This window comes from Cetorhinus maximus, chromosome 16 (assembly GCF_964194155.1).
Source record: "Cetorhinus maximus chromosome 16, sCetMax3.hap1.1, whole genome shotgun sequence".
In the NCBI taxonomy this organism is placed as follows: Eukaryota; Metazoa; Chordata; class Chondrichthyes; order Lamniformes; family Cetorhinidae; genus Cetorhinus; species Cetorhinus maximus.
The window spans coordinates 22,155,509-22,179,484 of record NC_135894.1 but is presented as its reverse complement, the minus strand read 5'-3'; the positions used below and the strand labels follow the sequence as shown (position 1 = coordinate 22,179,484).

Genomic DNA, 23,976 nt, shown 5'->3' with positions numbered 1-23,976 from the left:
ATTGCCACCAATTGTCACAATTCAGGCGTTTTCTGTAACTAATTTTTCTTTCAATGGCAGTGCCCACAAATGGATCTATGTGTTTATTATCTAGAAGTTGTGCACTTCCAATACTCTATCCTTATTCAGCTGTTCCATCCGAAGATGACCACACATGTAGAAATGTGTTTACTAAATTTAAACGTGGATCACGGTAGGGTCTATTGCATTTATTTCAGAATGGTGAATATCAAACTGAGACCCAATTTTACAGGCTAAATCAACTAATATTTTTATTTAAAATGAAATAGGGATGTAAAGCATAAAAGTTCATAAAAAATACGAAGTGCAATATATAAATAGGAGATATGAAAAATGTCTGCCATGGGCTAATTACACTTTGCATGTATTTTTGAAGAAATGTAATAGTCTTAAGTTTGGCAAAATAAAATCTTTGTTAGCACTGAGGTAAATTCAGTAAGTTTTGTCTTGTCATGCTATATCCATATTGATGTAATGTACAGTGTCAGATTGACTCCTCCAACAAATGACTGAAGTAAGTTTTGTGTGATCAGTTACCAGAAGATACAAGAGTATCGTACTTTCACAGACCTGCATTAGCCTCATAATTTCTTTGAAGTCATGTTTTCAATTGGTGATGGCATCCTTCTGTGTTCTATCATTCTATGATTCTATGGTCTTGACAATATAAATAACACGATGTATGAAAATATTCTAATGCATTTATGCAAGTGCAGAACTCAACAAAATTCATACCCTGACAGTAGGAATGTTGAATTTTGCCTGCAAAAATTCACAACTGCCCATATTCAAAGAGGTGTTTTAACTTAAGTGTAACCAGACATTCACAATAGTCACACAATTGCTTTGTTTAGTTTGAAGGAAATCCCTGTTGTTTACATCAGTATAATCAATATACCTGTAAGAAATTTAAAACTGGTGGACCAACCTGCTCTAAAATCAAAGGTATTGTCTGGTTCTTTAATGCAAAATTAAATGGAGTGTATATGTTTACTTATTAATTGACGAGGTTTCCTTCATTCAAAGTTGCAAGTGCTTCTGGATGAAAAGAAGTGCGAGTGTGACTCAGAATATTTAGTTTAAAGATAGAATACACAAAACGCTCACCTTCCTCTATCTGTCGAACGCTGAGGCTGCAAATCAATGATCATTACACAGAATGGTAAGATATTAAATTGTGATTACTTACAATTTCAATAGGTCACCTCCTTTTGCACACACCTTTAAACAAGAATCAACACTTTTAAACAAAAAAAAGCACAAAGCTGACAAGGTTTTATTAAAGACTTCAAAACTGTACTGCAAAAATGAAACATTCACTTGTCCAGTACATAGAATAGAACAGTATCTGACAAGGTAATCTGAACTCCTAAACAAATACTCTTGAAAGCTGGAACTTTAAGTTTGACCATTACAGGCCCTGAGTCAGGCTTGTAAATAAGCAAGTGGTATCCGTCCAGTGTTCAGGTGTGGGGTCCAGTTCGTTATATACAGATTCACCAAAATCAAAAGCAATCCATGATGCTTGCCAAATATTTATGTAACACAAACTTCTTGTTTAACCTTTGGTCGAGAAATCTTGGTCTCATCACTTTTCTCCTGTCCAGGGCCATGACACAATGCCTTCCGTTTGAACAACCGAAGGCTTGATCTTAGAAGATCGTTGTCCACCACTGGTTGATTTGTATACATCTGTTTGATTGTACCCTGATAAATACAAAACCAACAAAATGAATGTCTCAACATTCATCAATACTTAACATTTTCTTATTATGTATTGCTGTCAAAAAAGGTGTCTCATAAAAATCCCTCAAGTGGCCAATTCAACACCAGACTCATGACAAATTAGGACCTAGTTTCTAGATTGGGCATTGGTACATAGAATCTTTTGGAAGGTACAGTGAGAAGGAGGGGCACGTGAAAAAGGCACCATGGTACCAAAGTGTTTCATAAAGGTAGGAGGCTAGATACAGACGTCAAGCCAAATGAGATGAGATGAGTTTGGGAGTGTGGGGGTCGGGAAAGGTGGGGGTGATCAAAGAAAGGACGATGAAAGTGGAGTGGTAGACGTCTTTAAGATGAATGAATTCTGACAGTCGGACCTAGGCGACTGAAGGCTTCTACAATAATGGTGTGGTTTGTTCGGAATTTAAGATAAGGAGCTTCCAGGAACACATCAATTCCTCTAGGGACCAAAAATAAACAAGTCTCCGACATCAGGTGATATTGTGCCGAAGCAGACCAGGGAGAAAATTTGTTAAGGCAATTTGCAATCAACAAAAGCTTTCATTTATATAGTGCTTTAGAAATAAAAAACATCCAAAAGCATTTTACAGAGAATAACAAAAATTACACGAAGCGCAGCTTTGGAGGGGTGAGTGAATGTTTGGGTTAAAAAAATGATTTTGAGGCTTTTTTTTTATAAGGAGGTAGAAAACAAGAAGAAAAAAGGAGACAGCATGAGGAGAAAAAAAACTAAGAGGGAGATGAGTTTAGAGAAGATGTTCCAGAAAGCAGAGATCAAGTATTTGAAAGTTCTGCTGAAGGGAGATGCATAGGTGGCCAGAGTTGGATACTGAATGGTGTGGGAGAGAGGAAGTCTGGAGGAGATTGCAAAGGAGAAGTGGAACATATAAGGATTTGAAGACAAAAACAAGAATTGTAGATTTAGTGCACCAGGACAGGGAGCTGGTATAGGTCTGCAAGATAACAGGGTTATGAAAGAACTTACAGTGGGCTAGGACACAGATAGACAGATAGGTGTATTTTGAGTAAGTTAGAATTTATGGAAGGTGGATAAAGGAAGGGCTGCAAGAGGAATTTTTTTTATTTGTTCATCGGATGTACGCATCGCTGGCTAGGCCAGCATGTATTGCTCTTCCCTAATTGCCCTTGAGAAGGTGCTGGTGTGCTGCCTTTTTGAGCCACTGCAGTCCATGTGCTGTAGGAACACCGACAGTGCTGTCAGGAAGGGAGTTTCAGGATTTTGACCCAGCGACAGTGAAAGAACAGTGATTATAGTTCCAAGTCAGGGTGGTGTGTGGCTTGGAGGGGAACTTGCAGGTGTTGAGTTTCCGTGCATCTGTTGCCCTTGTCCTTTCAGGCTGTAGAGGTTGGGTTTGGAAGGTGTTGTCGAAGCAGTCTTGGTGAATTGCTACAATGCATCTTGTAGATGATACATACTACTGTCACTGTGTCAGTGGTGGAGGGAGCGAATGTTTAGGGTGGTGTGTAGGGTGCCAATAAAGTGGGCTGCTTTGTCCTGGATGGTGTCATACTTCTCGAGTGTTGGAGCTGCACGCATCCAGGCAAGTGGAGAGTATTCCATCACAATCCTGACTTGTGCCTTGTAGATGGTGGACAGGCTTTGGGGAGTCAGGTGGTGAGTTATTTGTCGCATGATTTCTAGCCTCTGACCTACTCTTGTAGCCACAGTATTTATATGGCTGGTCCAGTTCAGTTTCTGGTCAATGGTAATCCCCAGGATGTTGATAGTGGGGTATTCAGTGATGGTAATGCCACTGAATGTCAAGGGGCGATGATTAGATTCTCTCTTGCTTGACTGCCACTTATGTTGCATGAAAGTTACTTGCCACTTCTCAGCCCAAGCCTGAATATTTCCAGGTCTTGCTGCATATGAGCACGGACTGCTTCAGCATCTGAGCAGTCCTGAATGGTGCTGAACATTATGCAATCATCCGCGAACATCCCCAATTCTGACCTTATGATGGTGGGAAGGTCATTGGTGAAACAGCTGAAGATAGTTGGGCCTAGTGATTAAATAAATGTTGAGCTGAATGTCGTTGTGGATCCACCATACCAGAGGTGGCCATGGGATCAAGAGAAGAGGCGGACAGCTAAATTTGGGTGTCATCAACATTTCTAATTAGGCGGTGATGCCACTGAGGAATGACATGCAGAAGTGAAAAATGAAAAGTGAATGATAGAATTGTTCAGAATTATCAAAGGGTTTGAGAAAGTAAATAGTAATTTTTTTTTATTGGTCTATAAATGGGTAACAAAAGATTATAAATTCAAGATTGGTACTAGATGGATGGGGCCAGTTAACTCATTTGGTTAGATGGCTAGTGTTTGGTTCAGAATAATGCTAACAGCGTGGGCTTGATTCCCATTCTGGCTGAGGTAGACAAGGGACCTGCCTCCTCACTTTGTCCCTGAGAGTGAAAGGCAATGGCAAACTACTCCTGACAAAAGCTGCCAAGAAAACAGTTCAGGATGAAGCATCAGCAGACAATCAGCCAAGGACCTGCCTTCAGGCACAGTACCCATGAATTAATGAACTAGGTGGACGAAGAGGGAGATTCTGATTTTATCTTGCAAGCAACGGCTTATTAGAACAAGGAATGCTTAATCACACACCATGACTATTGAAGCAGAATCAAGTATATTTTTAAGAGACAATTAAACAGGAGAGGAAGAGTACAGGAAAAATCAGGGAAAATGGGATTCCAGCAACTCAAGGCTGGGCCAAAAGAATTTTCTGCACAAAGGGGACCAATGAATTTTTGAATCTATAGATTCAATCAGTAGAAAGTTTGAAATGAGTACCAAGAAGAACATCTTTAACTCTCAGAATGATACATTTTGGGAATACTCTGTCAGGCAAAGTACTGGAAGGAAAACAATGGCTGTTTTCAAGATACAGTTGACTGCTATAATGGGAGGTATGGTGATGAGCTACAACTGGGAGAGCAATCTTTTCGCATGCCTATCTTTTCTTATTTTCTCACCAGACATTTAGATAAATACACTTCAACTTGGTCACTGGATGGTAGTCAGGAGTCAGGACCTAGAGATGGTTTTTCTCCTTTTAGGTTGTGGGGCCACATTGCTTGCGACTACCAAAGCTGAGCCAGCTAATTCAGCACAGGATCAAGAAGCTTCGATGCTTTTCCAAATTACTCCAACCAAGCCAAGACCAGCTAACGGAGCACAGGGACCATAGCTGGGGCTTGTCTGGTCTTTATGACTCAGTACAACACTGAGCCACAGGGCATCCCTTGACAACCACATACTTTATCTTCTTGATAAGGGTCCCAGTGAAATTACTTTGACTTGTTTAATCTACATTTAATGCCATACTTTTAGATATCCACAAAGCATACATTATCATTAGCCTTTAAAATTAACAGTTTATTCCAAATTCTGTGTTATGATGGCAAATTGAATAGGAAGAGTTTACCAGATTCAGAATTTATCTGGACTCAAGCTATATGAAAGTTACTCGGACCTAATCACAGTCAAATTTGAATTTATTCCACATACATAAAAATCCGCTTAGCATACTGACGCAGTTATTGATAAATAATGGAAAAATATTTACCTTTTCATTTCTTACTAACTGTTTTCGAATGGCAAGGTCCCTACGAGAGCAAAGTGCTTTACAGCAGGGTCCCAGATTACTCAGCAGACTTGCTCTCTCTTCTTTCCTCTGCATAGCAGCCATATTGAGGGCTCCAAGCTCATGTTCAAAAAGATTTTCTGCATCTTCAAGAAAATTACAAGCACCGTGAATAAACACATTTCACCGCAATACAAAAACTACAAACATATTCATACCTGGACAAGAAAAAGATGAATAAGTTAAAACTATAGACCATTTATTAACAGAGGTATTTAAAGTTGTGGGAGGTTTTGACAAAGCAGATATAGATAGAGTGTTGTCATGTAGGGGTTAGAGCAAAACTAGAGGCTATCAATATAAAATAGTCATCAAGAAATCAAATAGGGAATTCAGAAGAAATATCTTTACCCAGAGAACAATGAGAAAGTGGAACTTACTGCTACAGGGAGTAGTTGAAGCTAAGGGTATGGATACATTGAAGGTGAAGCTAGATAAACACGAAGAAGAAGGGAATGGAGGGTTATGCTGATAGCGTTAGATAAGGGAGGACGGGGGGAAGCTCGAGTGGAGCTGGCATCGACTGGTTGTGCCAAATGGTCTGTTTCTGTGCTGTATATTCAATTTTTTCTTGCAATTAACAATCAACATTAGATTGCCTCATTATAACCTTTTATTCTTTGAATGTTATTTACCCTTCACAAATAACATCTAATCAGGGATGTACACTCAAAATCACTGGATCCTGTGCTTGAGGATGTGCAGACCAGAGACAGAACATGAAACTGTAGTACTAACTCTCCAATAGCATTCCTGTTGAACATGGTTCCATGCTACATGGATTGTCTGTCCTAGGGTTCCTTTAGGAAGCTGCACAGTGGTTATTTCTAATGACTGCCACAAATTCACCAATTCTAGACTGTGTATGTAGAGAGCTGCAATCTCCAGTTTCTTTTTCTGACCAATGTAATTAAAAAATAAAGGAACTGGAACTGCATATAAAAGGAACATGTACCAAAATATTTGCCTTGTGTATATACACAGATAATTCTGAACATTCCAAAACTGGGAAGGGAGGTGACTAAGGGCAGCAACACTTGGTATATGGAGAATAATTACACTTAAAGGTAGAAATACTAAGTTTTTAAATCTGATATTCCACCTTTGTTCAATCTCCAGGTGGAAATTAATAATTTGGATAGACAGAAAACTAATACAGGAAGCTCCATGACTTGGGATGCATACCAGCTAGAAGCTCCATGACTTGGTATCAACACCAGCTGGAAACTCCATGACTCTGTATGAATGCCAGCTGCACCCATATGCCTTTGGCCTTGGTTCTACAAACCACCCAGTTGAGGAGCTTCAGGAGTGTGCTCAACCCAAGCTCAGCTTGCTTCCTTTGCACTTGCTTTGTTACCAAGATTAATTTCTTCCAGTCCCATAACAATGCTTGCTTTCACCCTATCGCTGAAGAATCCTAGTCCATACTTTCATCATTTGGAGGTTAGAATCATAGAACTGTACAGTTTAGAAGTTCATCATTGGGCGACTATGCCTGTGCCGGCACTTTGAAAGAGCTATGCAATGAGTCCCAATCCTCTGCTCTTTCCACATAGCCCAACAAATTTCTTCTTTTCAATATTTATCCATTTTCTTTTGAAAGTTATATTGAATCTGCTTTTGCCAAACTTTCAGGCAGTGCATTCCAGATCATAACTAACTGCCATAAAGCACTTTGAGATGTCCCGAGGACAGAAAAGGTGGTATATGAAACCAGTTCTTTCTTCAAAAGACATTCTTTTTAGCATCAATTCTTAAAAGGACAATGTTCAAAAATCCCTTCACCCCCTCTGGCGGCATTCCGTAGGGATCGTTCCCTCTGGGACACCCTGGTCCACTCCTCCATCACCCCCTACTCCTCAACCCCCACCTATGGCACCTCCCCATGCCCACGCAGAAGATGCAACACCTGCCCCTTCACTTCCTCTCTCCTCACCGTCCAAGGGTCCAAACATTCCTTTCAAGTGAAGCAGCACTTCACTTGCATTTCCTCTAACTTAGTCTACTGCATTCGTTGCTCCCAATGCGGTCTCCTCTACATTGGAGAGACCAAACGCAAACTGGGCGACCGCTTTGCAGAACACCTGCGGTCTGTCCGCAAGAAAGACCCAAACCTCCCTGTCGCTTGCCATTTTAACACTCCACCCTGCTCTCTTGCCCACATGTCTGTCCTTGGCTTGCTGCATTGTTCCAGTGAAGCCCAACGCAAACTGGAGGAACAGCACCTCATCTTCCAACTAGGCACTTTACAGCCTTCCGGGCTGAATATTGAATTCAACAACTTTAGATCTTAAACTCCCTCCCCCATCCCCACCCCCATTTCCGTTTATTCCCCCTCCCTTTTGTTTTTTCCAATAATTTATATAGATTTTTCTTTTCCCACCTATTTCCATTATTTTTAAATCTATAACTATAATACCCTGTCAGTCTTTCCACCCCACCCCCACTAGAGCTGTACTTTGAGTGTCCTGCCATCCATTCTTAATTAGCACATTCTCTTAGATAATATCACCACCTTTAACACCTCCCTGTTCCTTTGTCTGTAACATCTTTTGATCATCTGTATCACTGCTTGCTTGTCCCTACAACCAACCACCCCCTCCCCCCCCCCAACTTCTCTCCCCCCCATCCCCCCGACCTTAAACCAGCTTATATTTCACCCCTCTCCTAACTTCACTCAGTTCTGCTGAAGGGTCATGAGGACTCAAAACGTCGACTCTTTTCTTCTCCGCCGATGCTGCCAGTTTTTCCAGGTAATTTTGTTTTTGTTCAAAAACTAGTGTTCAGATTACAGAAGAGTGATGTTTAAGCGGAGCCTTTTATTAGCACCACTTTCCCTGTATGTAGCCCAGATAGAAAGAGGTTTACACTTTCAATCCCTCCATCTTATTTTCAGGATTTTGAGGTCGTCAGAGGTGCAGATTGTGCCAGATTGTTCCTTTTAATTTGGATATTCTACTCATTTATATGTGGAGCTACTTAGTCCCATCCATTAAATCCCATAGTTCAGAAGTCCTCACACAGGCACTGTTCTATTCCAGAGCTCTATGAGTTGAGAGATAGAACAGGAGCCAATCTTTATATACTTTTATTTATGGAGGTACGCATTACAAATATATAACTCCTAAGCCAGCTCCTACAGTTTCAGTCTGTTCTCATTTATAGAAGCACAAGTGAATCCCCAGTTAATGCCCACCACCTGTCCATAATTCTAAACCTCTCCATAATACTATACACAATTAATTTACAATTAACAACACTGAGGTTAGAAAGAAATAAAATAAAGCAAAGAATACACAGCAATGCATTTTTGGTTAGAGTACATTCAATTTACTCAGACCTCATTCTGGTCTGTTTGATCAATAGAAGGGTTATTTGATTTGGAAATAGATTGTGAACCTGTGCAGAGACTAATCCATACGCTCCTACCGATGGAAGAAGTATAATCAATACTGCAGACTTAAGCTCATTTATCAAGAAAGCATACAATGCATCACATTGATTTTTTGATACAGCAATCATTTATTGGCATATTTTCTATCAAACACTATGATTCTGGGTTCCTTATATAGTAGATATTGCAGGTAAACTAAAATCTTAACCATCTTATGTTCCATCTTTGTGACATTCAATTTACATAACTTTTTAGTCAAGGCATATTTGCCTGCCTTAGATTTACTTCAGAAAGATGGAATATTAGCCTAGAAGGGTCTTTGCTATATTTTGAACAATATGTATCCTTCATTGGTGATTATAGTCTAGCTTGAAGGATCAGGGATAAACAGATGCTGGGAATGCACATGAAAGCATCATCATGAGGTCCCGTATCATATGCAGCTCGTAGTCCTGCACCATTATGCCAACTGGTTCAATTTCTTCACTCAAAGAGTTGCGAATCTTTGGAATTCTCAACCCTTGAGGGTTGTGGATGCTTTGTCGAAGAATATATTTAAGGCTGAGATAGACAGATCTTTGGTCATTCAGGGAACCAAGGGGTATGGGGAGAGAGTAGGAAAATGGAGTTAAGGCTGATGGTCAACCATGATCGTATGGAAAGGAGGTGCAGGCTTGAGGGCCAAATGGTCTACTCTGCTCCTTTTTCTTGTGTTCTTAACTCATGACTACAAAAACCTATCAAATACAATTTACTATCTTTAGGGGCAATTAAATCAGATACTTTAACTGCAGAAATATTTAAAAAGAAAATATAAAATATGTAGTTTCCCACAAGACCATGAAGTTCAACACATTCTCAGTATGGAATGCTAATCAAATACATGTAATAACTGGTCTTCTGCCACTCAGGTAACGCAATTCACCAGATGGTTTTGCAGCACATCAAAAATGATAATGATATTACCAATACCTTTAGTGTTGTTCATGGCGGCCCGGCAAGTTTCATTGACCTTTGCAAACAATTCTGCACCAGCCAAGCGCCTGGATATTCCAGCTCGTAGCAAGATTGCACCAGGGGTGAACTTTAGCAGAGCAGCTCCAGGCTCCCTGGGCTCTTTGGGCTGCTTGGGCAATAGGCTTGACCAATCAACATCAATCACATCCATGGGATCTACAAGATAAGTTGTTTTCTTCAGTTTACTGTGCAAAACACATTCTGAATCGAACATCAAAACACCAACACATATATTCTGAAAAGCATGTACATTATTGTTAAAGTAGCAAATGAGGATCCTCACTCAACAGACCTGGCCATGCTTCAGAAAGTCTTAGCCAGCATTTGAAATTTTTTCATGATTACAGGAAGATTTGGAATAGCCAATTCATATACATATAGAACTCCTGGCATGACTAGGAATCTCAGTTCACACACTTTACTTGTATATACATCTTTCTAATAATTAAAACACAGTGCTACTGGTTTGTACTTAAAATACTCCAGTTCCAACTGGAAAACTACAACAACTACTCCCTACCTCAATTCATTATTACAGATTCCTTTTAGTGTTAATTTTACAATTGGCAATTTATATTCTTACTCTCTTTTTATTTATTAATCATATATTATCAATATATGATTACTTGAATAGAGAGGGACATATTAGGAACACCCAAGACGGTTTCAGAAAAAGGTCACGTCTTAAAAATGTAATTGTGTTTTTTGAAGTTATGAAATTGGTGGATGAGGTAAGCCCAGTTGATGTTGTCTCCTTTGGCTTTCAACAGTACTGCACAAGAGGCTTCTCTATAAGATTGAAGCCTCTGGTATTAATACCTTGAGCTGAACTGAGAACTGGCTGGCAGTATGCAAACATAAAGTAGTTATAAATAGATTTGGATCTACGTGGACACTGGTGGTGTCCTGCAGAGATCGGTTTTGGGACCATTGTTCTTTACTATTTTTATTAATGACCTAGTTGTAGGTATGATCTGTGAATTTGTAGGTGATACTTAGATCTGTGTAAATGTCAGGACTGTGGATGACGCTCATCTGTTTCAGGTTGATCTTAATGTGTTGTGAAATTGGGCTCACCATTGGCAAACGATACTTAACTTGGATAAGTGAGGTGTTATGAATATGGGCACAGTGAATGCTCAACATTCAAACATTCTTCAGGGAAATGCATTAAAGAAGATGGAGAAAGAAAGAGATCTGGGCATTATAGTACATCATCTCTGTAGTGTTATGATCCCAACTGATGTTACTACTCCACAAGCCAGATCCAAGGGTGGAACCCGGCTTGATAGATCCTAACTTTTATTTTTTGTTTAGATATGTGGAGAGTACTGAACAGAGTCTCAGGAGTCAGCTGATGAACTTTTAACAAAAGAATAAAACATATTACAATACTCCTTCCCCCACAACTACACCTTTACAGATACATACAGATTTGTAAGGATAACACAAGTTACAAAAGCTATCTCATACTCTAATGTTCACAGTAAGTACACAGTCCATGTAAACCAATAGGCAACCTGTGGTCAGGCACACCACACTCTGAAGTCAAGTGACAGATGCCACCCAAAACAGATGCCATGGATCTCGCCTCAACTCCTCCCAGACGCTTGTCACACCATGAGCCAACCGGTCTCACTGAACTCTGTATTTCATGAGGGCTTCCAATCTCTACTCTTGAAGAACTCGCTCTGGAATCTACTCCCAAACAATGCTTTCTCTCACACGCCTTCCACCAGCATCCACCTCCAGGCTTCCGAACTCTCCTTCCGATGTTCCTCTCCCCTGGATCGCCACGTGCATTCAAGCTTCCTTCCACGCCCTCACTCTCAAATGCTCAGCTATGCCAACAAAACACCACTGCTTCACATGCCCATGGTAAAGAGTTACAGACCTTCAGCTGTCTCCTTGGACCTTCTGGCTTCTCGCACGCCTATATTGCTTGAAATCTGCGTCCTGCAGCTTTCTTCTCTTTAAGCTTGAAGCTTTCCTCTCTGCTCCTTACTTTCACTTCTACAGAACAGGACCTTTTCCAGATTATTGTCCTTGTCCTTTGACCAGACTATCCTCTTGGATCTTCCTTGTTCCATTCCCCTAGATTTGGGACTTTCTACTTTAGCTTCTGGAACCTGCCCCTGCAGTTCCTTCTCCTGTGTCCAGCTTCTCTTGGCAGCTAGTTTCTACTTTAGCTTGGGATTTGCTATCTGTCCCTCTGTTGTCCAGCCTCTCTGGAATCCTGGCTTCAACGGAACTGAAACTGCAATTCTAGTTTTCTCTGTCTCTATGGGTCCCTCTCTCTGGACCCCTGTTGCTAGGCAACAGCACAGTTTTATTTTAACCTTGTGTTTGTTTTAACTTCCATTCAAGAGTTGTAAAGCCTTCATTAAAATGCATGCATCTTTTAAAGTGGAACTAAAACTCAACCTCCTCCTTTTCTTAACACTCAAATACAGAAATACAAATTAAACTTGAGGCTAAAACTAAAATTTAAAGATATACCTAATTCCTAACACACTCAAAAGCACATATAACTTAATTAAACTCTCTCTATTTCCTAACAGTAGGTACAAGAGTAATACAGTGAATTGAAAGCTAACGCAAATAATGTCGACGTGCATTAAGAGGGCAGCTGTGTGTTAGAGGGGGCACACTATTTTGCCTTTGTACAAGGCCTTGGTCAGGCCTCAGTTGGAGTACTTCAACCAGTTTTGGTCCCCTCATTTGGTCAGTGATATTGAGGATTTGGGTGTTACTGGCTGGGCCAGCATTTATTGCCCATCCCTAGTTGCCCACGAGAAGTGCACAGCTCACATCCAAAATAACCAGGAAACAAGCATGTTAAACTTGGTTAATTGAGAGGTTAAACTACAGGCCCCACTAATACGTTAGGATGATTTTCTTTATTTAATGTCTATGATTCCAACTTCACTCCTGATGGTGAAGGCGCTCACAGGGGACCAATTCCATATGCAATGGCAACCTTCTGGTACATTTCTCAAATGGATGTTGGCAGGCTGCCTGACTGTAAAGGGCAAGTCCAACCTTATTCTAACTTAATACTCGCAGAAACTAATTTTCTAGCTGAGGTTACTGGATATTGATCAGGAATAGCTGAATTGACCCCAAACAATCCCCCAACCCACCCCAGGCTACCTAGGCCATTTGTAGCATCCAAACTAGTGCTCCTGCTGAGATCAGCGAACTCAGTGTAACACAGTGTACAATAGAATAAATTAACAGCTTGGCTTAAGTAAAGAGCATCATAGACTAATTAGCACAGAGGACTAGAATAAAGGGGAAAGGTATTGGAACTGCAAATGTACAGTGCCTTAATTCAGAAGGCATTGAAAACCTGTTACACATTGAGCAAAAATAGCTTAATACGGAAGTTATTATTCATGTCTGTGTATTACGAGAATTTATTCTGAGATAGAGGGCAACAGAGTTTCAGATTACATAATTTGATTCTGCAGGGCCAGCAAGACAGAAAGTGGTCATGCCGAGTTTAGGTCAAATTAAACTGAAATCTATAATTTATCAGAGGATGTGTATAAAGAACTATGGCCTAGTCTAGAGACTGCATTTCTGGGCTAGATTACTAATATCCTGAGAAAGGATTGTCAGGAAGATATAATAATTTTCATAATGTTATTGGAATTTATCATTGAGTAATAGTGAGGTCTGTGTCTATTGGTCTCTGTGTGTGTGTGTGTGCGTGTGTGTGTGTGCGTGCGTGAGGCTTAATTGAATTCAAGGCAGCTGGTCTGAAGGCTTTGATGTATCAGAAGATAAGCTAAGTTTGAAATGTTAAGTAGGTAAACATGGGTGGAGTTTTAGAGTGTGAGGTGTGAAGTGAACATTTGCATTTTTAAATAAACTCGACTAGCTTGAATTCAAGAAGGGGTGAAATGTTTCACCTAGCCAGGAGAAGTTAAGAAACAGTGTGTTTATTTTTCTCAAATATTACTGGTAAAATTGGTACTATGATAGATTTTCTATTTTTAGAGAGGTAAAGTCCAAAGACATAGTGAAACAATGGGAATTTGCATTCAAAGGGGAAATCTGTATAAAGGAGATGGAGTTGTGTGTAAGAAAAAAGGCAATTTAACATTCAAACACAAGTGTGAAAAGCCTCCAGCATTGAAACCTCAAGCTGCTGTCTACAAGGAACTGAAGCTGAGAAAACTCACTTTGAATTCAACCGTCCAGGGTGTATGCTTTGCCTGGGTCTGTTTAAATCTATGTTGTTTTACTGGGAGTAACTGGGAGTTAGATTAATTTGGGGATGTAGAAGTTCTCATAGTAGTAATTTGTAGATCTATATATGCGCGTAAAATCATTTCTTCTGTTAATAAAGGTTTAATTTAGTTTTCTAAGAAACCTATAAGACTCGGTGGTCTTATTACTACTGAATTCAAGGCACGCATCTCGAAATACATACAAATTGCAAAACAGTTGTGGCGGTTGTTTCAAGTTTCCCTTTAGGATTTGAGCAGCTCAGCATTTACCATCGGCTGTGCCATAACAAGGACGGATAGTAACAATCATATAAGGTTATCTTTTCTTCTGTTGAAATGAAACAGGGCCACCTACATTCCATTAAGTATACGTGATACAAGGTTGTCACCTGTCTGTAAAATAGCATATGCCTCATAAGAATCACATGACAGTAGTCTCAGAATTCTGCTATTAACACCTACTCTGGACCAATGTTTTGTTTCTGTACTACGATCATTACCACTCCTTTTGTCTTTTGATCCATGACTTCTTTGGTATTTAATTTCCCCTGCTCTCTAACCTATCCCTGACTTTCCCTTCTGCTCCACTTGACGTCCCCCCACCTTTTTCAACAGCATAAAGCCCATCACATTTCTACCTCTCCTCAATTCCAAGGTTCAGTTGGACTTAAAACGTTAACTGTGTTTCTCTCTCCCCAGATGCTGCCAGGCCTGCTGAGTTTTTTCCAGCATTATGTTTTTAATTTCAGATCACCAGCAGCTGCAGTATTTTGATGTTATTGCAGAATTAATGGGTTCAGAATAAGTCATCAACCTTTTAGTTGTGCAGTTATGAACCATGTTTAGAGTTTCATCACTATTCAGCACTGAAAACTAGCCTGTACAGGCTGTAGTTCATGGTCTCCAATGTTATTCTACTTTTAAGTATATAGACTTCCTTGAACTTTTTGTCAATAACACTTATTGTTAATAAACCAATGGTCTAATTTATCTTTAGTGTCCAAACCTATATGATTGAATTGACCGTATAATTAGTAAACTGATTGATTGATAAATTCAACACTCAGTACCAGTTGGTAATTGAACCTCATATCCACAGGCCTGAACTGACTCACTGTATACCATGTTTCACCTTTACTCACTGGGTTATTAGAGCTGCTTATGTCAGATACTCAAAAATGTGTTCAACTTCTAAATACAATTCATTGTTAACATCACACAGAAAATCATATATGGAACTATTTTATGGTTCAGGGCTGAAACTAGGTGGGAGCACAATATCAGCACTTCAAGAAACTGGATCAAGAACAGAGATTCTTCACAAAATGTGTTTATAAATTTATATAGCTCTCTTGCAGTTATCATTGGGAATACTATTGCCTACAGACCCATGAGTCATCTTGCTTTTCCTAGTGGCACTCTGTTATGTAAGAAATAATATAATTGAAGATATTAAACATGCTATTTAGGTAGTCACATTTTCCAGGGTTCTGTTACCACGGGAAAAAGGAATATCTAGTTGGGTGTGCACCCCCTTAGACATAGAATGATCAATAAAAAATACTTTCTTTAAACTGTGTGTTGACAGACACCTTTTGGTACCATAATTTCCTGAGATACTGAAACTCAACACATTTATAATTAATTTTCAGTTCTGGTCTAATGATTGCATTAAAAATGGTGAGTGTACTAGCTGTAGGATTGAAATGAAGTTGAATAAAGGCCTTGGATGGAGGAGAAATTGAATGAAAATCAAAATTCTGGTAATTTAGCCATTAACATACCCTGCCAAGAATCATGTATTTTATCACTTACTGGCAGGGTGCTATTTCAATTTAGGCTGTGGCATTACTCACTTCCAGCAGTTTTGCAATGGTTAAGCTAGAACAACTAGAGGAAGAATGTGCCAAGAGATAAGTACTAAACAAACAGTTGGATAAGGTAAATAAACAATCAGAAGAAGCACAGCAACACTCACATACAGAACCATAAGATGCACACAAGAAAAACGGAAACTCTGACAAACTCATCAACGACAAGAGAGCAGCTTTCATTGAGCTCCCACTCCCCAGATTGTATAACTGCTTTGTTTGATAAACAGTCAATGAAATAGTTATTCAAACATTATTTTAAAATAATGTATGGTTGGTCAGTAACCAACAAGTTGAATCCAAAAATCTAAAATCTTTCACACTAGAACATTGCTAATGTATTCTGTTCCTCATTTCTCAAATAGATCACTCGTATGAAGGAATTTCAAATAATTTGACCTGCAGATGCAGGAGGATATTCTCAACCAGGCCTATAAGGAAAGCTTGGCTGGGCTCCTCACACTTATTACAAAGCTGGATAACTGGTGCCAAGAACTGTGAAATAGAGTGAGGCAAACTTGCAACGATTGAGTGAACTACTGATCTGACACAACTGAACACCAACAGTGTAAACTGCTAATTGAAGATCTTTTTCTTGCCGGTGTAAATCACAATAATTCACGAAAAAATGAGAACAAAACTAAGGGAGTCTAGAGTGAATCCTTATGTACTCTAAGGTCAGGGAAACATGATGGTTGTAATCCCGTTGTGAGGAAGCCTGTGTGAAAAGGGACAGTGTCCAATGCAACCTTATTTAATACAGTAATGGCAATATCCTTTTACAAATAAAAGGAAATAATGAAACACACTTGAGCATGACCAAGTTTAAATCATTAATTATTTTGCATTAAAAGACAAGTCATGCACTACAAAGAGAATGTTCAATTTAGATTTTGTGAATATGCCTTGTTATTTCTTAACCATGTGCAATTATCAATTAAAAATTACAAAATAAATATTACAAAACTCATTGCACAAAAACATAATGCAGATTTTTAAAAGAGGTACCTGATATTTTTTCTTCATCCTGGTTCTCTTCTCTTTTTCCTGCATCGTCTGCCAGTATTTCATCCAGCTCATCATCACTAATTGGCTCATATTCTTCACAAGGCCCTGACACAGAGGATTGTGCATCATCTACTTTCCCATCTTGCTCACCTAAATGCAAAAGAAAAGCATGTTAGTGGCTAAACTGATGGAATGAATAAACAGGAAAACATCAGATACTCAGTCTCCTTACCCCTTCCCTCAAAGAATTTAAATGAAACAGACCATTTTGGTGGTGACCATTGCTTCTTTTTACTATAGTTTTACTATAACTACTTATCTCAAATTGATAGCGACAAGGTGCATTTGCAGCTGGTAGCACCTTCACAGTAACTGCTAGATCCAAGAGAAACCCAAGAACACACATCCTTGTATGTGCAGTGGCGCTCCCTGTTGTTATGTTAAGAACATGGCATTAAGTCCACACTTTCCATCAATTTAAATTATTAAATGTCCAGGAGGACCAATGTATCCTATCAACACTTTATACATCTGGTTTGACAATCTACTGCATCTATACTCCACACTGTCTGAAACTCAAACAACATGAGAGTGTCTCTGACCACCTCCTCTGGAAACAGAATGGGGATCTGAGTTATATTGTAACTTAAGTGCTACTGTGAAGAGAAAAAAAATTGTCACATGGCAACACTAACAATGTTGCTTTCACTTGTTCATGGGACATGGGCATTGCTCGCAAGGCTAGCATTTATTGCCCATCTTTAATTGCGTTTGAAGCAGGTAGTGGTGAGTTGCTTTCTTGAACTACTGCGATCCATGTGAAGGTACTACCAGTTGTAAGCACACACGTAATGCTGTTAGGCAAGGAGTTCCAGGATTTTGACCCAGCAACAATGAAGGAATGGTGATATATTTCCAAGTTAGTATAGTAGATGACTTGGAGGGGAGCCTGCAAGTGGTCGTGTACTTCAATTGCTGCCCTTGACTTTCTAAACAGTAGAGATTGTGAGTTTAGAAAGTGCTGTCGAAAAAACCTTGGCGAGTTGCTGCAATGCAAATTGTAGGTAGTACACAGTGCAGCCACAGTGGAGGGAGTGAATGTTTGTGATCAATGGGGAGTCATTTATGTGGGCTGCTTTGTCCTAGATGGCAGTGTGTAACTCTTGAAATTAATGGGATAAATTATTGACTGAAACATGGACTCCACACAAAACCACAGCCCATTTGCATTACACTCTGGTGCAACAGGGAACTCCAAGAAACATTTATCGTACAAAGAAGGATATCGCCAAACTTAAGCAAGTCTTCTCATGGTCAGATGTAACAACTAGCTGACAAGTTCCACTCACCCAAAAGTACACGTACCAGCACTTCCAAGATATGATATTTCTTAAACTCCTAAACAAAACAAACCAACCCCCTCAGAATGGCACCTCCTCATGTCCAAAGGTATACACTGACATAACTCAGCCGTGTTCACTGGACTTACTTCTGCATTAGCAAACCCCATAGAAAGCATGGAGCCTGGAAACATGACCAAGACTGCCAGATAATGGGAGAAATGAAAGTGTTTGAGATATAGCATCATTAATACACCATGTAACAACACACAGGAGAACCAAGGCGAATAAGTTTCAATCCTGTCTGACAGACAATTGCTGGAGAAACTCTAGCCACACACATGCACACCTTCTTATCTCATCCCTAGGTCCAGCTATTCCAGATTGCAGTTCAGGGTGCCACAGTCCTTCTGATCACGTCAAATCCATTTGCCTGCACATAAGAAATAGGAACAAGAGTAGGCCATTCAGCCTTTCGGGCCTGTTTTGCCATTCAATAAAATTATGGCTGATCTACCTCAACTCCACTTTACTGCCCATATCCCTTGATTCCCTTAGTATCCAAATATCTATTGGCCTCTGTTTTAGATATACTCAACAACTGAGCATCCACAGCCCCCTGGGGTAGACAATACCAAAAATTTACAACCCTTCCAGTGAAGAAATTTTCCCTTGGCTCAGTCCTAAATGGCTGACCCATTATTCTGAGGCAGTGGCCCCTAGTTCTGGTCTCCCCAGACAGGGGAAACATTTTCCCAGCATCTACCCTGTCAAGCCCTTTAAGAATTTTATGTTTCAATGAGATCAACTCTCATTTTTTAAATTCTAGGGAAAACAGCCCGGTCTACTTAATGTCTCCTCACTAGACAATTACCTCACCCCAGGAATCAGTCGACTAGTGAACGTTAAATGCATTTCCTCTAAGGCAAGTAAGGTAACCAAAACTGTACACAGTCCTCCAGGTGGGGTCTTACCAGGGCCCTATATGACTGCAGTAAGGCTACTTTACTCTTATACTCCAATACCTTTCTGATAAAGGCTAACATACAATTTGCTTTCTGATTTGTTTGTTGAACTACATGCTAACTTTCTGTTATTTACTTACAAGGACACCCAAGTCCCTCTAACAATTAACATTTCCCAGTCACTCATCTCTTAACAAATATTTTGCTTTTCTATTTTTCCTACCAAAGTGTATAACTTCACACTTTTCCACATTACATTCCATTTGCCATCATCTTGCCCACTCACTTACCTGTCTATATCTATTTGCGATCAATTTGCATCTTTCTTACAGCTTATTTTCCCACCTAGCTTTACATCCTAGATGACAGAGATTGCACACATTTTCTAGACTAACTTTCATTACTGACAGTAATTAACTTGCTACAGTGGAGGCACACATGATGCCTCACCATACACATGCAGGGTAAAACAGCTATGGAACCAAGCCAGTCAAAACAGCAATGGTCAGCCTCTGTCTAAGGCTGGAAAAGTATTAGGTCCACTTCCTAGAATCCTACACGTCTCCAGCAATGAACAAAGCACACATACATCAACCAACGAGAAGTAGGAGTATCATTTCTCCCAATTTGCTGCAAGTTCAAGAACACTAACCCAGCCCAACTGACTTCAAGGCGAGTGAGGAAAAACTCCCGAAAGGCCAGGCCCAACCACCCATTGTAGACACCCTGATCTTAGCATGTAATACTACATACTATGTCAGATTCACTTTATATTTGTAGTCTCTTCAGAAACATAATATAAACAAAATGTACTAATTGATTATTGGTAAAGAAATCAACTCCAAAAGCTCTGGAAAATGGAACAGTGAAAAAAAATTGCGAGTACTTAACTATAGATCAAAGTCAAAAAAACTGTGGCACTCCTGGACCTTCTTGACCCCTCTGTAACCTTTGACATGCATGACCATTACAACCTCCTTAAATGCCACAACTATGATGACCAGCTTAGTGGAACGTCTTTCCTGTTGTTCCATTCTGACTTTTTCAATTGTAGCTTGAGTAGCTCCAGCAATGGTTAATCTTCCCTTCCCCACACTGCTACCTTTGGAGTCCCCATTGGTCTATTCTTGACCTCCTCTTCTTTATCTAAAGGCTGTCCCTTGGCAACATGATCTGACGATATGGGGATAAGATGACAGCCAACTCAACTTCTCAAAGATAAAAACAAAAAGCTAAAAGCTACTGCGGATGCTGGAAATCCAAAACAAAATAAAAACAGAATTACCTGGAAAAACTCAGCAAGTCTGGCAGCATCGGCGGAGAAGAAATCAGTCAACATTTCGAGCCCTCATGGCTCTTCGGCAGAACTGAAGCATAGTTTTAACAAGGGAGAAATATAAATTGGTTTAAGGTGGGTGGGGGGGGAAAGAGACACATTGAGGGTGTGGTGTGAGCAGATATCTGAGCAGTTATCTGCTCACACCACACCCTCAATGTGTCTCTTTCCCCCCCACCCACCTTAAACCAATTTATATTTCTCCCTTGTTGAAACTATGCTTCAGTTCTGCCGAAGAGCCATGAGGGCTCGAAACGTTGACTGATTTCTTCTCCGCCGATGCTGCCAGACTTGCTGAGTTTTTCCAGGTAATTCTGTTTTTATTTTGAACTCAACTTCTCCACCCACTCACCACTGCCTCTATGATGTTAGATTCCTGTCTGACATATAATCCTAGATGAGCACAATTTTTCTTTTTACAGTTAAACACTGGAAAAAATCGAAGCCATCATCTTTGGTCCCTAACATGAACTCTGTACCCTCACTACCGATTCCATTTCCTTCCTCCGTCTCAGGTAGAATCAAACCATTTACAACCTCAATGTCCTTTATGAAGTTTGGCTTCCAACTCTAGACGTTGTGTGCCTATACTCCATTCAGCTCCTCTTTTGCTGAAACACATCCAAACCGTTGTCATCACTCAGATTCAATGATAATACTGCTTCCCTATCTGGTCTCACGTTCTCCACTCTCCATAAACAGCAACACATCTAAAATTATGCTGTCCCTGTACTATCCTGCACAGTCCTGTTCACTCATCACCCATGTGCTGGCTGACCTACATTTGGTCCTGGTCCCTCAGTGCCCTTGAGTTTAAATTCTCATGCATATGTTTAAACTAAAAATGACTTCAACAACTCATATTTATATAGCACCTTTAACATAATAGAATGCCTAGCTGCTTCACACAGCATTATAAAGTGTTAATAGACACTGAGCCACATAGGTGATATTAGGGCAAAGAGGCAGGTCTTAAGGAGTGCCTTACAGGAAGAAAGAGAGGTTTCAGAAGGAAATTTCAGAGCTTAGGGCCTAGCGGCTTAAGGCATGGCCACCAGTAGTGGAGGGCAGAATCAGATGAGTGCAGCTATCTTGGATGTGGAGGAGATGACAGATATAGGGAGGGGTCAGGCCATGAAGGCATTTGAAAACAAGGATGAGAATTTTAAAATTGAGGTGTTGCTTGAATAGGAGCCAATGTAAGTAGAAAGTACAGGGGTGATAGGTGAATGGGGCTTGGTGTGAGTAAGGACTTGGGCAGCAAAGTTTTGAATGACCCCAAGCTTTCTTTGGGAGACCAGGAACATTGGAACAGTCATGTCAAGAGGTAACAAAAGCATGACTGAGGGTTTCAGCAGCAGATGAATTGAGGTAGGGTTGAAGTTGGGTGATGTTATGAAGGCAGAAATGAGCAGGCTAAACGATAGCGCACATATGTGGTTGGAAGCTCATCGTGGGGTCAAATATGACACCAAGGTTCCGAACAGTCTGAAAATTTTGAAAATCCTTTCAAGGCCTTGTCTTCCCTGCCCTTGTAACCTTCGCCAGTCCTACAAAGTTCAGACAACGTAATACTTCTCTTACTCTGATCTCTTGTGCATCTGCCAATCCATGCATCCCATTGACAGTGGCACTTACAGCTATCTAGGCTGATTGGAAATACTCGCTGAATCTCTCCACTTCTCCAATTTTGAGGCTTTCCTTCAAACACATCCTTTTTCAGCATAGCTTTTATTTTTATCTGATTATGCTTCCATGTATGCCATGGGCATTTTCTGCATTAAAGGTGCCATATAAATGCAAGTTATTAAGATGCAGTGACAAAACTTTAAAATATTCACATTTATTTGCCCTTCATTTCATTTGTAAACAATGGAGCAAATTATAGAGAGGTGTTCGATATGTTTTGAAGCATATTAGCAGTGTTGTTGGGACTTGATTTTTTCAAGAGAAATGGCAAGCCACCTTTGCAGGCCTCCATTAATGCCACTCTATAACTCATTAGAAATTGCACAGAATGAGCTCTGTTTCCAGGCCTCCATCAAACATAGAAACTTACAGTCGAGGAGGCTGCCATTCTGACACTGTACTTGTGCCAGCTCTTTGAAAGAGTGATTCAATTAGCCCCACTCCCTTCCTCTTTCCATGATAACCCATAGCCCTGCAACTCGCACTTTTTCAAGTATTTATCAACTCCATTTTGAAAGTTATGAATATACTTGTATCCATCATCCCTTCAGGTAATGCATTTCAGGTCTTAATAACTCATCACACTAAAAAAAAAAATCTCATTTCACCTCTTTGGCTCTTTGACAATTACTTTAAACCTGTGCCCTCTGGTTACCAACCCTTCAGCCAGTGGAAACAATTTCTCCCTATTTACTCTATCAAAGCCTTTCAATGCCGCTCTATAACCAGCCACCAGAAAGTGCATGGAACAAGAAGCGAGGTAATTCTCCAATGATTTTCTCACTTATATAAATATATAGGCACCTTTGATTAATGCTTGGTTCAGTTAGAGTTTTAAGCAAATTTTCTCTGTTCTGTAGTTAAACACTACCTTCAATGCTATCAATGGGTTCATCAGCTTGTATCTCTTCATTCTCTGGCTCTTTCACCAGTTCCTTTACATCTCTTTCACAGCTTATTACAGCTGCAGTTTCAACTTGCTCAAATTGTTTCTCAGGTTCTCTTCCTGGTCTTGGTTCTACTCGGGGCTGTTCCAATGAGGAAGCAGATTCTACAGTTCGCTCTTTCTCCTTATCAGGCACTTCTGCTGATGGTTTTTCTCTCTCCTTGTTGACCTCTCTTCGTCGGTCTCTATTTCTGTCCCTGGTCTTAACCCAGTCCCGGTGTTCCCCATCCCGCTCCCATTCCCTTCTCTCTCGTCGTTCTCGATCTCGGTCATGTTCACTCTCCTGAAGCTTTTCTCTACTCTCAAAGGATCCAGCCCTGGAGCGCCCTTGCCGATCAGATTCAGGGGAACTTCGTCTAGAACTGTGACTCCTTGAATCTTGACGATCTACGAAACACATTAAGACCACATTAAACACTCAAGTGAAAAAAAACTTCTGAAAGCATTTTTCCATGAAAAAGACTTGCATTATTTATCAAGAAGATGGCACAACTATTTTGACTAGCTACATGATGACACCATCTCTTGTCTTTCCTCAATCAATAGCTACAGTCACAGTTACACAAAGGGCATGTTTAGCAGCGAATCCATCAGACAAACCAGGCCCTTACATAAAAACTGAATAGTCAAATCAGTAAGTTAATTCAGAAAACAAGTGACATTCCAACCAAGAGTTTAATCTATTGTGTTTTCAATTCCAGAATGCTCTTACTGTGGTACAAAGCC

At 40.0% G+C, this 23,976-nt stretch overlaps 1 protein-coding gene across 18 annotated transcripts in view; it reads right to left on the bottom strand.

Moving 5' to 3' along the window:
• Positions 1 to 1,274: 1,274 nt before the first annotated feature.
• zc3h13 (zinc finger CCCH-type containing 13) overlaps positions 1,275 to 23,976 on the bottom strand; it is a 100,837-nt gene continuing 78,135 nt past the window's right edge. For 17 of the 18 annotated variants that reach the window (XM_078559487.1, XM_078559488.1, XM_078559498.1 and 14 more), the window contains 5 exons: positions 23,176 to 23,637; positions 16,975 to 17,124; positions 9,813 to 10,013; positions 5,366 to 5,529; positions 1,275 to 1,728 (listed from right to left, as the gene is read on the bottom strand). In XM_078559487.1, the coding sequence (XP_078415613.1) occupies positions 1,558 to 1,728; positions 5,366 to 5,529; positions 9,813 to 10,013; positions 16,975 to 17,124; positions 23,176 to 23,637 (1,148 nt within the window). In that variant the 3' untranslated portion in view covers positions 1,275 to 1,557. The remainder of the gene's footprint in view (positions 1,729 to 5,365; positions 5,530 to 9,812; positions 10,014 to 16,974; positions 17,125 to 23,175; positions 23,638 to 23,976) is intronic. The other variant, XM_078559505.1, reaches the window with a different exon arrangement.